This window comes from Colobus angolensis, unplaced genomic scaffold (genome assembly GCF_000951035.1).
Source record: "Colobus angolensis palliatus isolate OR3802 unplaced genomic scaffold, Cang.pa_1.0 Scaffold181, whole genome shotgun sequence".
NCBI classification, from domain to species: Eukaryota; Metazoa; Chordata; class Mammalia; order Primates; family Cercopithecidae; genus Colobus; species Colobus angolensis.
This window is the reverse complement of record NW_012114944.1, coordinates 5687692-5703076: the sequence shown is the minus strand read 5'-3', so window position 1 is coordinate 5703076 and position 15385 is coordinate 5687692. Positions and strand designations below refer to the sequence as shown.

At 35.6% G+C, this 15385-nt stretch overlaps 1 protein-coding gene across 1 annotated transcript in view; it reads left to right on the top strand.

The window, feature by feature from the left end:
- The window catches only part of ERP44 (endoplasmic reticulum protein 44), a 127672-nt gene that overhangs the window by 40131 nt on the left and 72156 nt on the right, over positions 1 to 15385 (top strand). The window contains exons 2-4 of the mRNA XM_011939504.1: positions 4566 to 4638; positions 7119 to 7158; positions 12674 to 12789. Of these exons, the coding sequence (XP_011794894.1) occupies positions 4566 to 4638; positions 7119 to 7158; positions 12674 to 12789 (229 nt within the window). The remainder of the gene's footprint in view (positions 1 to 4565; positions 4639 to 7118; positions 7159 to 12673; positions 12790 to 15385) is intronic.

Sequence of the window (15385 nt, the reverse complement as noted above, 5' to 3'; positions counted from 1 at the left end):
TGTTAGCCAGGATGGTCTCGATCTCCTGACCTTGTGATCCACCCGTCTCGGCCTCCCAAAGTGCTGGGATTACAGGCTTGAGCCACCGCGCCCAGCCTTATTAAAATATTTTTTTCTTTTTAGCTTTTTTGTTGAAAACCAAGACAAAAACACACACATTAGCCTAGACCTACACAGGGTCAGGATTATCAAAACATCAAGAGGCTCCAGGAATTTTTCAGCTTCATTATAATCTTATGGGACCACTGTCATATATGTAGCCTCTCATTAACCAAAGCATTGTTATGCAGTGTGACTGTATGTGCTGAAGTGTCTGGAAATCATACCAAAGAACAGCTGGGGGAACCAGAAGAAATTACTAGGGGTTTATGGCAACTGTTAAGGAGTGATGAAGAGGGGTTTCTGCAATAGATGGGAAGATCCTTTGTGAGATTGCCTCTAAGTCTGTGACTCATCACCAAGTGGTGTGCTTTTTGCTATTATATATTTAAAACCAAATTATAGTATAGACTTTATTTGATAACCTCATTTTCCTCAAACATGTTAAAATGTTTGTTCTCAATTTACATTTCGGGACCTTTTCCTCCTACTTCTCATATCCAATATCGTCTCTCTAAATTCTTAGTGTGTTAGCATCATCTACCTATTCATCCATCTAGTCATTCATTTAGTTCATATTTGAATGTTTCTTGTGTACAAACAGGGTACAGTGATCTGTGGGATACAAAATTGAATAAAGTGGTCTTTACTTTCAAGGTACTCCCAGTCTGTTGGAGGAAGTAAGACACCAGCACAAATAACTGATTTAAGGATGGAATTAATTTGTTTCTTTAAGATGGAATAATATGTTAACACCCTATAGAAAGTGCTCTCGGTTTTCAGAGCGGGGAGGGATCCAAATTTTTAATAACCATCTAACGGAAGAAAATATTCTTTCCTTGCTGAAGAAGCTCCTGTTATTGAAAGCTAGCCTTTCAATTTTATTAGTCTTTTAAGTGAATTTGGGTATGGTATTTGCCATTTTACTCGTATGCCTTTTTATATAAGATCCCGTCACTAGGCTGAAATGTAGTAGTTGGTATAGTAAATGCATGGAGGGACTTATCTAGTGAATTATGGGAGATGATTAAAGATGCCACTCTGCTCTGCTTTCTTGGCAAGAAAATGAGCTAATAAACTGGAGAGAATGACCAAGTTGTAAAATACTTCCTAAGTTCATATCTGTATATTTGTATATGTTGTCTAAATATTTCATCATTAGAGACTATATTCTTCATAACTATTGAGATCTATGAAAATTTCCATATGTTTTTGTTTTTAACATAAATTTAGAAGTTTTATTCAAGTCTAAATTGAAAAAATATTAATGATCCCTATCAAAAGCTTTATGGTCTGGAGTCATACTTTATTTTACTTAAGCACTATAGCATTTGACACATGAAGATGTTTTCCTGGGAGAATCTTGTTGCTGCCCAGGGCTGACATGAAAAGAAACAATTTGTCAGACTAGTGGAGCTTACTAATAGTTCAAATAAACAACACGTCTTTCCCTTCATACTGCATATTAATAGAAATGTTAATGATAAGCTAACAGGAAAATGCCTCCTTTACACCCTACAGGGAGCAGAGATTACTGGGTCAGAGAGTTTTCTTACTTTGGGCCCTCTTAACAAACAGAACTGTTAGCAAAATACCAATCTTACCACTTGCATATTTATTAGCACAGTGTGTTTAAAGTAATAGTTATCTATTTAATATAGCCAAATTGATCATTGCCTCATTTTTGCCATTACTTAGCATGTAAATGTTTTTCCCATGTAAGTGTTTCAAGATAAAATGCAATTTCCTTGTCTCTCTCTCTCTCTTTTTTTTTTTTTTTTTTTGTGAGACAGGGTCCTGTTCTGTCATCCAGGCTGAAGTGCAGTGGCACAATCATAGCTCACTGCAAACTCAAACTTCTGGGTTCAAGTGATCCAGTGGCCTCAGCCTCCCCAGTAGCTAGGAATACAGGCATGTGCCACCATGCCTGGCTAATTTTTTAAGTTTTTTTGTAGAGACAGGGTCTTGCTATGTTGCCTAGGCTGGTCTTTGAACTTCTGGCCTCAAGGGGTCCTCCTGCCTTGGCCTCCTGAAGTGCTGGGATTATAGGCATGAGCCACTGTGCCCAGCTAGTAAAAAACTATTAACTTTAGATTTTAAACATATATTCATTCTCTCTACATATTTTGATAGATGATAATTAACTCTTCAAAAATATTTCAGAATAACCAAAAGAGTAGATTTGGAGCCCAACACAAAGAAATGATAGATGTTTGAGCAATGGATATCCCACTTACCCAGATTTGAGGCAACACACACCATGCTGTATGCATTTGTGCCCTCAGTACCTAGTAGACACTGTAAATATTATTGAATTGTTTAATGACTTGACTTTGATAATGCCAACTTCATTGTTCTATGATAATATTTTTCTGCCTTCTTGAGTTTTTCTTTAGCACACAAGTGTAAAATCTTGCTGTTACCAACATTATTGGGATCCACAGTTATGTAGAACTGGTCAGATACTTATGAAAGCAGAATCTGTTATGAAGACATTGATAATGTGGAGTAGAAAAGATTTCTTACCCATCTCTAGGTCATATATGAGACTCCTATAATAAAAGGTAGACTAACAAGAGAAAAGCATACAAATTTATTTAATATAAGTTTTATATGACATGGGAGCCTTCAGAAATTACAACACAAAGAAGTGGGAAAAACTTTAAAAATTCATAGGTTGATGAAGAGTGAACAGTTGTACAGACATATGACTGGACAAAGCGGGTATGATCTAATCGTAATAAACTGAGGGAACTGTTAGTTCAGATTCTTTTTGGCATCTCTGTGTCCTCAGAGATTGTGATATTCCTTTTCTCAGGGTCTAGAGGTTTTATGGGGAGTCTTAAGACCTACTTTAGAGAAATGTCAGAGAATTATTTTATGACCTGTTTTAGGGGAGAAGGGCAGGAGAAGGTCAGGGAGACCTTTTTGCTTCTGCTGTTTCCTCAAATGCCAACATGCTGTATTTTGGAGTAATGTGTCCTAAACCCCATCAGTAGTAACTAATGACTAGTGAGGGAAGTCTGATCTTTACAGTTAATGTTTGAGGCACTGAAAATAATGAAATTAGTTTTATAAGTCAAATATTTAGAGATTTGCAATTATTTAGCCTACTTTTAGGAGAGTATAATTTATTGGTTGCTAACAGACATGATAGTTATTGGCTACACCGTTACAGTAATTTAAAAATAAGACTTACTGTTATCCTTAGGCCTTTCCTAAGAAAAGAATAAGTCTATAGAAATATATATATAATTATATATAATATATAATTATATTACATATAATATATAATTGTAATATATAATTATATTACATATAATATATAATTGTATTATATAATAATTTTTGTATAATATACATATATATATGGTTTCACCATGTTGGCCAGGATGGTCCCAATCTCTTGACCTCGTGATCTGCCCGCCTCGGCCTCACAAAGTTCTGGGATTACAGGCATGAGCCACCACACCCAGCCCAGAAATATTTTTAAAATTTAGCTGGGCTTATTTATATACTAGCATCATTGTATCTCTTTATAGCATTTAGATTGAATTGTTGGTGAATTATAAAAGTTTTAAGTCTGTTGTAAGTGCTGAAATATTCAGGAAATGGGTGGGCAAAGGAATAATCTTCAGCACTTTGATGAGAGCCTGACGTTAGTTGTCATTCAGTAAAAAGCAATGATTTAGTAAGTCAATTTCCATACACAAACTCTATTTCAAACAAAAAACTCTCCAGGCAGCAAACACCAAGTGATTAAAGTTGGAAACTAAAAATAAAATACACTAAATTTTACTTTTTAAAATAAGTAAACATTTGCTAGTTTAGTTTAAAATTTTATATTTTCTTTGTTTTGCAGATGGTAGGCTAAGATTTTCTTTGATGAACTTTAATTTTGGATTTCAGGTTCATTGAAATGCAAAAACATTCTTATTTTCTTTTTAATAGCCTCTCATGTAACACATTGTTATCACCAATAAGTGAAAATTATACAGGAAGGGCTTTTGGTTTACAACTTGCAAAAGTCTTTCTTACATTCTTCATTATTTTCTTCTGTCTTAGAAACATGGCAGGATAGAATCAGCAGACTTAGCTTTGGTTTTTATGTTTATACTTGAAACACTGATAAACTCATACATTTTTTCTTGTGGTGCTATGAAGTTCTTGAAAGTATTAATTTGAAAAGATATGTATATTCTCAGTTTTCCTAATTCCTTAGAAGCTATTTTGTATATTTGCAAGTATAGAAAGTTTTATTTGATCAATTTCTAGGTTTGAGAAGCTAGTATTTCTCCTATTTCATTTATCTAGTGAAAGATTAGACTAGATAATAAAGATTCAATTCAGTTGATATATAATTTTCTAAGGAACAAGTGGAATCAACTTTATTTTTAGACTTTCCGCTTTTATGTATTTGCCTTTTGTGGACACATTTATTAATTTCTCATTTTTTAAATTTTCAGGTAACTTGGGTTTTTACTCCTGTAACAACTGAAATAACAAGTCTTGATACAGAGAATATAGATGAAATTTTAAGTAAGTACCTCAATATTTTTTAAGTGTACTCTTCTCTATAGAGAGTTAGTTTAAAACTCTCTTTCTAAAAACACACACACACAATAAAATCTCAGCTAGCATAGATCAAGAGCTGGCATTCTGATTAATTCCATGACTTTCTGAATTATCAAAGCACTTTTGGTTACTTTTCGTCTTTTTTATTTCTTTGACTTGATGTAGATACCATTCTTAACAATTCATGAAATGTTTTGATAATCCTACTTAGAGACCAATAGTTCTCACTGTACAGTACTAAATGTTAATGACCTTGGGACACAGTGTTGACTTTTTTTCCTTTTTTCCCTTTAATTAGATCGCCTGCTCTGATCTCTTTTATTGTTATTGGTCCAGTTAAGTTCAGTACTATTTTTATTTTTTGTTTTAGAGAAAGGGTCTTGCTTTGTCACTCAGACTGGAGTGCAGTGGCATGATAATAATATAGCTCTCTTCAGCCTTGACCTCCTGGGCTCAAGCAGTCCTCTTTCCTCAACCTTCCAAGTTAGCTAGGACTACAGGTATGCTCCACTGCACCTAGCTAATTTTAAATTTTTCTTGTAGAGACATGGTCTCGCTGTGTTGCCCAGGCTGTTCTCAAATTCCTGGCTTCAAGCAGTCCTCTCATCTTGACCTCCCAAAGTGCTGGGATTACAGTCATGAGCCACCACACTTGGCCTGTTAAGTTTTTTGCTGAATGGTTTGTTTGCTGACAATGTGGTTATGGATATAATTAACTTGAGAGAAACCATTTCTTGTTTTTTAAAAATAGTAAAGGAAAGGTGAAGATGTGGTTGATAGAAAATAATAACTTAGGAGCTTTAAGAAAATGTACAGTGTGCATAAATAATTTCTTTTTTTAACCCTCTATCTTACGCATGTAATAGAGGCAAAAGGAGTTACAACGTTCATTGAGTGTAATATATTATGTTCCTGGAACTTTAAAGGCTAAAAGTCTATTCCTGTCTTACGGAGTCTCTTTAGAGGAGTGGTTCCATAAACTTTAGCACGTATCAGAATCACCTGGAACACTTTTTAATATCTATACTGCTAGGAAACTGCTAGACCCCTACCTAAGGATTTGCATTTCTGTGAGTTCCCAGGTGATGTTGGTGTTTCTGGTCCAGAAACCACAGTTTGTGAATCACTGCTTTAGAGCAAATAAGCAAGTATATAAAAAGTAACTTGACGGTAAAAAGGGAAGAAAGGAATTGAAACTCACATATCATTCTCACTTCTGTCATCTTTCAAATTCTAGAATATCTTTGTTTTTTTTCATGAGTGCTTGAGGAGTTTAAGTTTCTCTGAATTAGGGTTAGACAAAAAGCACTACATCTTTCTCATGTCTTTACATCCTGATATGCAAATGATGCTGTTCTTTTTGTAGGAGGGAGTAACTGTTAAATGGATAGGAACCAAAAAATTGGCGTCTTGTGCAACACTGTTAGTTGTAGATTACTTGTTGCAACTAGGTGGGATATGTGAGGTTTAGAAATAACTTAGTTATACAGGTCTTTTCTGTGACATGGGATTTTATTTGCAGAACTAATTCTCAGTTGTGAATATGGAAGATCAAAAAATAAAATACAGATCATTCTACTTTACTTTTTACGATAGTAGCTTACTTGCCTTATCTAGGCTTAATTTCCCGTTTGCTTTAAATTCATTTAAGATGCAATGAATGGAGCCCGGTGTGATGTCTCATGCCTGTAATCCCTGCACTTTGGAAGGTTAAGGTGGGAGGTTGCTTGAGGCCAGGAGTTCAAGACCAGCCTGGGCAATATAACCAGATCCTGTCTCTACAAAAAAATTCGAAAATTAGCCAGGTGAGGCCGAGGCGGGCGGATCACAAGGTCAGGAGATCGAGACCATCCTGGCTAACATGGTGAAACCCCGTCTCTACTAAAAATACAAAAAAATTAGCCAGGCGTGGTGGCAGGCGCTTGTAGTCCCAGCTACTTGGGAGGCTGAGGCAGGAGAATGGTGTGAACCCGGGAGGCAGAGATTGCAGTAAGCCGAGATCACACCACTGCACTCCAGCCTGGGCAACAGAATGAGACTCCGTGTCAAAAAAAAAAAAAAGTTAGCCAGGTATGGTGGTGTTTGCCTGTAGTCCTAGCTACTTGGGAGGGTGAGGTGGGAGGATCATGTCAACCCAGGAGTTTGAGGCTGCACTGGGTTTTGATCATGCCACTGCACTCCAGCCTGGGCAATAGAGTGAGACCCAGTCTCCATAAAATAAAAGATGCAGTGAACTTATAAAGCATACAGAGAAAAGAGACAAAGTTTCCCATAAATTCTATAAGCTGTGCATGACTCTAGGTTTCTGAGTGAGAGATAAAAGTTACTGTGTTTTTTTAAGTGGACCCTTATATTGGACAAAGATCGTAATGAAACTGTATCTTTAATTATGTAAAAATTATTACAAATAACTTAGTTTATTTGGTTTTGTCTTTCAATTTCAGACAATGCTGATGTTGCTTTAGTAAATTTTTATGCTGACTGGTAAGTAATCTTATTGTTTGGGTTTGGGTTTGTTTTTACTTGCTAAAGGTTAATTTTTCTTTGCTAGAAAGGGTAAGGGAAGGCTTTTACTATTTCAAGACAGTATTCCATACATAAAGTCAATTAAGTTTCATCCACAAAGGAGGTAGTTTAATTTGGTAAGGATTTCTGTTTTAAGAAAGAAATAGAGCTGATTCTGTTATTTCATATCTTAAAACAGGTAACACATAACTTAAATGTGACTCTCTCCACCCCCCACTCAAAGGGAACATATATTGCAATTCTGTATTTGTCCTGACTATGGAAGGAGGGTAGTGTTTGTAAGTCATGATTTGGGTATGGCAAGTTTAGAAGGAAAAATAATGTTGACATTTTAAAATTTATACAATCTGCTGCCTCTTCTAGGATACCCTTACTCCTTCCCCTGGCTGAATCAGAGCCTGTCTTTTGTGTTTATATAGTACTCTATGTACCACTTTCTTTTTCTTACTAAATGTTTTGTCTTTTCTTATTTGTTTGTGCCCTAGCAAACAAACTTTGAGGGCAGAGATAATGGCATACTCAGTATTCCCAGCATCTAGAACAACATGGTGTATAGTAGATGTTACAGAATATGGCATGGAGACAGGAAGAAGGGAGATTTAGCTAGAAAGATTCTGAAACACAAGGGAGATTTAGCTGGAAAGAGTCTGAAACACTGGCATAATCTTTATCACTAGACACTCTGTATCTTATCTGACCCTTTAAGGCTTACTACCTACTAGCTATGACTACCATACTCCAGGTCACAGTCCTGTCATTTACTTAGAATTCATGCTACAGTCTCATATCTTTTCTGTGCCTCTAGGCTTACGTATCTCCATTATGTTCTCTACAATATAAGCCAGAGTTCTCTTTCTTACAGTGTAAATAAGATTAGTTTATACCCCTTCTTAAAACCCTTAAAATGTTTCCATTACCTTTGGGTTAAAATTTAAATCCTTTACTTTGACCTAGAAGGGCCCTTATGAACTAGTCCCTTATTCCCTCTGTAGTGGTTATGTCTGGCCTCTCTCCACTTCCACATTCTGCTCCAGTTAAACTAAGCTTCTTTCAATTCCTGTAAAATTCTGTATTTCATCACTGGACTGTTAGGCATGATATTTCCCCTGCCTGGATGGATCATTCTTCTGTCACCCATTTCTTTACTTAGTTAACTTCTAATCTTTCAAGTCTTAGATTAGTTGCCACTTTCTCCAGGTTATCCTCCTGGATCAATACACCTCCCCCTACTCTTGACTCTGATTAGGAGCCCTTCTGTTATTTCCCATAACACCCATACTTACCCAGTCATAACACTTGTAGGCTGTAATCCAGTTGGTAACTCCCTACTACATTGTTTGCTCTGTGAAAATACATACCATAGTTTTATTTTCAACTTTAATCCCCAAGCACTTTGCTTAATATGTGGCTGATAAGTACATAATGTCTACTAAATGAATGTATATATGGTATGATTATTTAAAAAACTTCAGTTTAAAAAAGTTGAAGATACACAGAGAAAATGCTATTTATAAAATATGTAACAAAGGTAGCATTTTTCAAGGTAAATTAGGGTTGTCAAGATGTATTAATAGCCACAAAATTTGGCAGAAGATTATGTAGTCCAATCCATTTTAAAATAAGAAAACTGAAATCCAGGGGAGTGAAGTACTTTCCCAAGGTTTCCCAACTAGATGATGTCTGAAGAAAAACTAGAGCGACTTTCTCCTGACTGAGAGATTTTGTATGTTGCAAGAAAGAGTAATAGAACATGCTGCTGGGATCTTTTGGAAAAAAAAAAAACTGAATTGGAAACGTGGACTAAGTTATTTGGGAAAACATTACCTCAAGAATACCTTAAGTTGTTAATGAATTAATACTCTTTTATACAGCTGAAAAAGCTTGGGTAATTGGCTGTAGGACATAGACTTAATACTATGTGGCCTCAAAGTCTAGACTCTGAGTTCCTTCTGGAAGTTATGGACGTGGCACAGTTTAATAATTCTGTAATAGAGGTGCTTAAAAATACTGCAGCTCCTCGAGTAATACTGTAGTAGGTGGTTAATAATGCTGTTTTGTGCCAGACTATTTAAAACAGATTACCTAATATTTATGGATACATAGTAGGTATATATATTTATGAGGTACATGAGATAGTTTGATAGAGGTGTACAAAGTATGATAATCACATGGCCGGGTGCGGTGGCTCACACCTGTAATCCCAGCACTTTGGAAGGCTGAGGCGGGCGGAACACCTGAGGAGTTCAAGACTAGCCTGACGAACATGGTGAAACACCCTGTCTTTACTAAAAATACAAAAAGCCGGATGTGGTGGCGGGCACTAATCCCCCCAGCTGCTTGGGAGACTGAAGCAGGAGAATCACTTGAACCTGGGAGGAGGCTCACACCTGTAATCCCAGCACTTTGGAAGGCTGAGGCGGGGAACACCTGAGGAGTTCAAGACTAGCCTGACGAACATGGTGAAACACCCTGTCTTTACTAAAAATACAAAAAGCCGGATGTGGCGGGCACCTGTAATCCCAGCTACTTGGGAGGCTGAGGCAGGAGAATTGCTTGAACCCAGGAGGCGGAGGTTGCAGTGAGCTGAGATCACGCTGTTGCACTCCAGCCTGAGTGACAGAGTGAGACTCTGTCTCAAAACAAAAACAAAAAAAAACACACATCAGGGTAAATGGAGTATTCATCACTTCAAGGATTCATCATTTATGTTACAAACATTCCAGTTTTACTTTTTTAGTTATTTAAAAATATACAATACATTTCTGCTCACTGTAGTCATCCTACTAGATCTTATTCATTCTAACTATATTTTTGTACCCATTAACCATTCCCATCCAGACTCTTTACATAAGTTGTTTTAAATGCTCAGAACTACTCTGCAGGTAGGTATTATAATTTCCTTTTAGGTTGAGGAATTGAGGCTCAGAAAGGTCATATGGCTAGTAAGTGGTGGAACTGGGATTTAAATTCAGGTATGCCTGACTGCAAAGCTTATTTCTTTCTCTAACTAGATCATATTAGTAATTGCCCTCAAAATGTCTCTGCAAAGACTTATCTATTTGTTAGATTTGTTAAGGATTGATTTAAGTACTAGATTGGAGATTAGGTTTAGATGGCCGTTCAGCCCTTTTAATAGATCCATTGCTTTTGTGATGTTCCTTTTATAAACGTAACATTTTATTTCATTTTCCCTTTTCATCTTTTGATACAGGTTGAGTATCCCTTATCTGAAATACTTGGGACCAGAAGTGTTTCAGATTTTGGATTTTTTCAGATTTGGGAATATTTGCGTTATACTTACTGGTTCAACATCACTAACCCCAAAAATATGAAATACAAAATGCTTTAATGAGCATTTCCTTTGAGCATCTTGTCAGTGCTCAAACAGTTTTAGATTTTGAAGCATTTTGAATTTTCGGATTAGGGACATTCAACCTGTATTAAGACAGGTCCTATTTTAAACATGAACCATGCTTAAATACTTACTGGGTGGCAAACTGGACAATCTAGAGAAAAGAAGCCCTTGATGTGTTTTTTTACGTTGCCCTTAAGCCATAAAGAGTCTTGCCCGCTCTTTCTTCACTAGGTCAGATCTAAATTTTTCAAGAAACCATTAATCATCCCCTGATTAATGGGACTCCCTGCCTCCCCTGTCCTCCAGCTACCTTATTTTCTACAGACAGTAAGAACCCGCAAACCTTGGGTCCTAGCCACTCCAGTTCCTCCATTCTATCAATTTATTCACTTAATACACATATATTGAATGCTTATTAGACTACATAGTCAAATAAGACACGGTCCATGATGTCCACAGACCCCACCCACTTATCCCTGATGGGAGAGATTTAAGAATGCTAAAAGAGGAAAGAGCCACTTGAAAGCAAGAGATTGAAGATACAGATGTGTCTCCTTGGTATATTCTAGGACATCTCCTTAGGAAGTCAGGTGAGTGGGCTAGAAGAGATATATGTATATATATACACAAGAAGAAATAGGGAGGAAGTATATTGTTTGCATCCTTTCACAGGCTTTCCAATATTTTTATTGTATTAAAGCTAATATATATGACCTAATTACATGTGGATTAAACTGTTCACTGACATCATTTAAGTAAATTATTTGGTGGAAAAGGGCTCCGGAAGCAAGAGTAGCAACTGTAGTTTGTTTACATATCCTTAATACTTCTTCTGTAAGAGAAAGACCATTCTAACTCAGCTGGTTACTAATACTGATTCTTCCCCTTCTTATTGGGTCCCTGTAATGACCTAGAACATAGTCATCCATGACATAATGATGTTTAGGTCAATGACAGAAGTCCCATGTATAATACCGTATTTTTACTGTACCTTTTCTATGTTTAGATACGTTTAGATACACAAGTGCTGTTGTGTTACAGTTGCTTACAGTAGTTAGTATATTAACATGTGGTACAGGTTTGTAGCCTAGGAGCAATAGGAGGCTGTATACCATATAGTGTAGGTGCATGCTAGGCTATACCGTCTAGGTTTGTGTAAGTATACTTTATGATGTTTGCACAATGAAGAAATCACCTAATGGTGTATTTCTCAGAGTGTATGCCTGTTGTTAAACACCACATGACTGTATTTGTGAAATGTTTGACTTGATTAAGGGACAGTTAGAAGTAACAAGTTTATAGACCGTTGTGGGGTTTGTGCCTTGTGTTTAAAGTAAAAGAAAAAAGAAAATATAGACAGGAATTCTTGGTTAGTAATTTAAGATACTTGCTTCTAGACTTACTGTATTTAGTATGTTTACAGATGTAAAAGCCCATTTAACAAGGGGTAAATTTTGAGGGGAAATAGTTCATTATATACTATATATTCTTTTAATATAACTTATTTATTTGGTATGCTAACTTGCCTGTGAGATTTGATAGAACTAGCCAGGTGGAGCAGTCTAATATCTGCAATACAGTTAAAATATTTTACACAGTAGTCTAAAATTTTATTATTTTGAGGTGGGAGGATCGCTTGAGCCCTGGAGGTGGAGGGTGCAGTGAGCTGAGATTGTGCCCCTGCCCTCCAACCTGGGCAACAGAATGAGATCCTGTCTCAAAAAAAATTAAATAAAATAGAGAAAGCTAATTTCTTTCATAAATGTTCAAGCCTCAGTAGTTGCAAATCCTAGTAGTACTTCTTAGAGGGCTTATTTCAGACTTGTTTTATGACCTCTGCAAGAGATCCTTAGCTGTGTGCTCCATAATACTGGCAATTATCTTAAGATGAATAAAACCAAAATCTGTTATACATTCTCAGAATTGGTATACAGTCTTTGAAATAAAAATTGTCTTCATCTCCATTGAACAACGTCAGGGTCCATGATTAAATTAAGTGTGTGATTATCTCACAGAGTTGTTCATTGTGCCTAAATCAAATGTCAACGGGCAATAACTGAAATAAGATTTTATTACTTCTACTTTTCATTTCTAATTGGCATCCTTTTCTGTATATAGGTGTCGTTTCAGTCAGATGTTGCATCCAATTTTTGAGGAAGCTTCCGATGTCATTAAGGAAGAATTTCCAAATGAAAATCAAGTAGTGTTTGCCAGAGTTGATTGTGATCAGCACTGTAAGTACCTCCATAGGAAGTCTAGAAGAAACTGCCCCATCCCGAACACAGGCAGACATGCATAGTTTTTCTTTTCTTTTTTTTAAATGCTCTGCTTTTAAGTGGAGAACAAACTGAAAAGGTTCTAGTGACCTTGGTTAAATTGTTACTATTTAATTTTTATGTACTTATAACACTACTTTCCATTTTGCTTGTGTGAAGGTTTTTTTGTTGTTATTTTAAAAATTACAGTAGGTCAAGCATAGGGATCAAAATTAGCAGTGTTTTCTACCAAAGCAAATACCAAAATCAGTAAATAAAATTGAAATATGGTATTAGAAGAAAAAATTGATTTCTGTTATTTTAGAATCATGTGAAAATACCATTTATAGTCATTTCAAATAAGATAGTCTGAGATTTTTGTGTGTTTCTGTTTTTGTAAAGATTCTGTGAAGATTGGTTTAGACTATTTTTGAGGTCTAATTAGCTGTAGCAACTGATTATAATTATTAAGAGTATTAAGAAACTTAGTTTAAGCTCTTAAAATCCAACCTCTTGGTTTTGCTTGTCCTGGTGGAGCATTCTCTGTGAAATCTCCATGGTTTTTCGTATACATGATGGATTTCTCTAACTTGAACTAGTGATCTTGCTAGTGGTGTTTCCTCCTGTGTGCTCCGATTATACTTGAACTTTCCTCTCTCATCGTACTAAACTCATTGTATTTGGTAGTTCTGTTTGTCTTAGTTGTCTTATCAGCTGCATTGTCTGTTCATCAGGGCAGGAATTTTTTTTTTCTTTCTTTTTTTTAATGCTCACTTTTAAGAGGAGACCAAACCACGTATTAATCTCTGTCTCAAGCATCTGACAGTTTCTGGGAGACAGAGACTGCTCACAAAAAGCTATTTCATTATTGGTTAAGTTGGTGTGAATACAGAACTGTCTCCCATTCTTCAAGTTTTCTACTTTTTATACTTAACCTACTGATTAAAATTAGTATGTGTGTACACACACCTAACTTTTCATTTTACTGATGAGGAAATGAATATGAAGTGGCTTAATCAGTGTTACATAGCTCAATGTCTGCTCAAGCTGGAATTTGAATCCTGATTTTCTGACCAAATGCCTTCAATTGCTCTTTTCTGTTCAAACATTTTGAGGAGTTATTGATATAGCTTTGTGCTAGACAGCAAGGCATTTTCCAACAGGAAATCATTTCACAGTCTTCTAAGCCCCACCCAGTATTTCTGTCTGCTGAAATTCGTAACTAGATAGGATGAAGGGAGCAATAAAAGGTTGTCAATACAGGCATGGGCTACATTTTCGCACTGCTTTCCAGATCTTTTCTCCGACCTTTTGCTGACAGAGAACATGATGTTTTTGGTGTGGGTTCACATTTCAAATCTTTCTATTCTTTATGTATTTAATTAGATGTTACAGTGCAGATAAGAGTTCCTACTTTTACTGAATTTGAACCATAAAATTGGAAATTATGCTCTAAAGCTTACATTCATTGGGAAGAAAATTTAATACTTATATCCTTGAACCATAAATATCATTTATTCCATTTTTTAAACCGATCACTTTTGAAGAAAATCTGACGTCATTGCTAGTAAGCTTTCTTTTTATGGGAGCAAATAGCACAGTTCAGATGCTTTTCAGTCCACCAGCAAGTTATCTGAGGTATTATACATATTATGAGGTATTATGCATCTCTCTGAATATTTTTCTCTTCTATGTAATTCTTTTAAAGAAATGATGTTATGAAACCCTTATTGATTAATGTATTTACATTTTTCACAGTCTCTTTAGAGACTGTAAGACAAATTGTAGTTTTGTTAACCTCTTACATGTCAATTAGATTGTAGAGGTTTTGAACTGGAAGAACCTTAAGAATTCTGTGTTCTAAAGAAAGATGCCTTTTAGGCAGATTATTCTGTGGTCGAATTTTTTTTTTCCTAACCATTTGAACAATTTTAATTTATATACTCATATATGTATCAGTGCTTCGAAAAATAAATTGTTCAATCCTAAAGCAGTTTTTAAAAGAGATTTATTGAGGTATAAGTGACATATAATGCATTATACACATTTAAATTTTATAATTTTATAGGTTTTGGTACATGTGTGTATCCATGAAACCATCACTACAATCAAGATGTTGAGCATACCTGTCATTCCCCAAAATTTTCCTTGTGCCCCTTTGTGGTCCCTGTCTGTCCCTTCTATCCCCCACCTCCGTTATCCTTAAGGACCATCTGCTTTCCGTCACTGGAGATTAATTTGCATTTTCTAGAATTTTATATAAGTGAATCATACAGTATGAGGTTTTTTTTTGGTCTGGGTTTTTTTTTTGGACTCAGTATGTTTATTTTGAGATTGTTTCATGTTGCATATATTATTTCTTATTATTTTGTGGCATTCTATTGTGTGGCTGTATACCACAATTTGTTTATCTGTTCAATTCCTGACAGACATTTGGGTTGTTTTGACTTGCTGGCTATTACAAATAAAGCTGTTATGAGCATTCAGATATAAATCTTTATACAAATAAAGATGACAAATAAAGCTGTTATGAACATTCAGATATAAATCTTTATACAAATAAAGATGACAAATA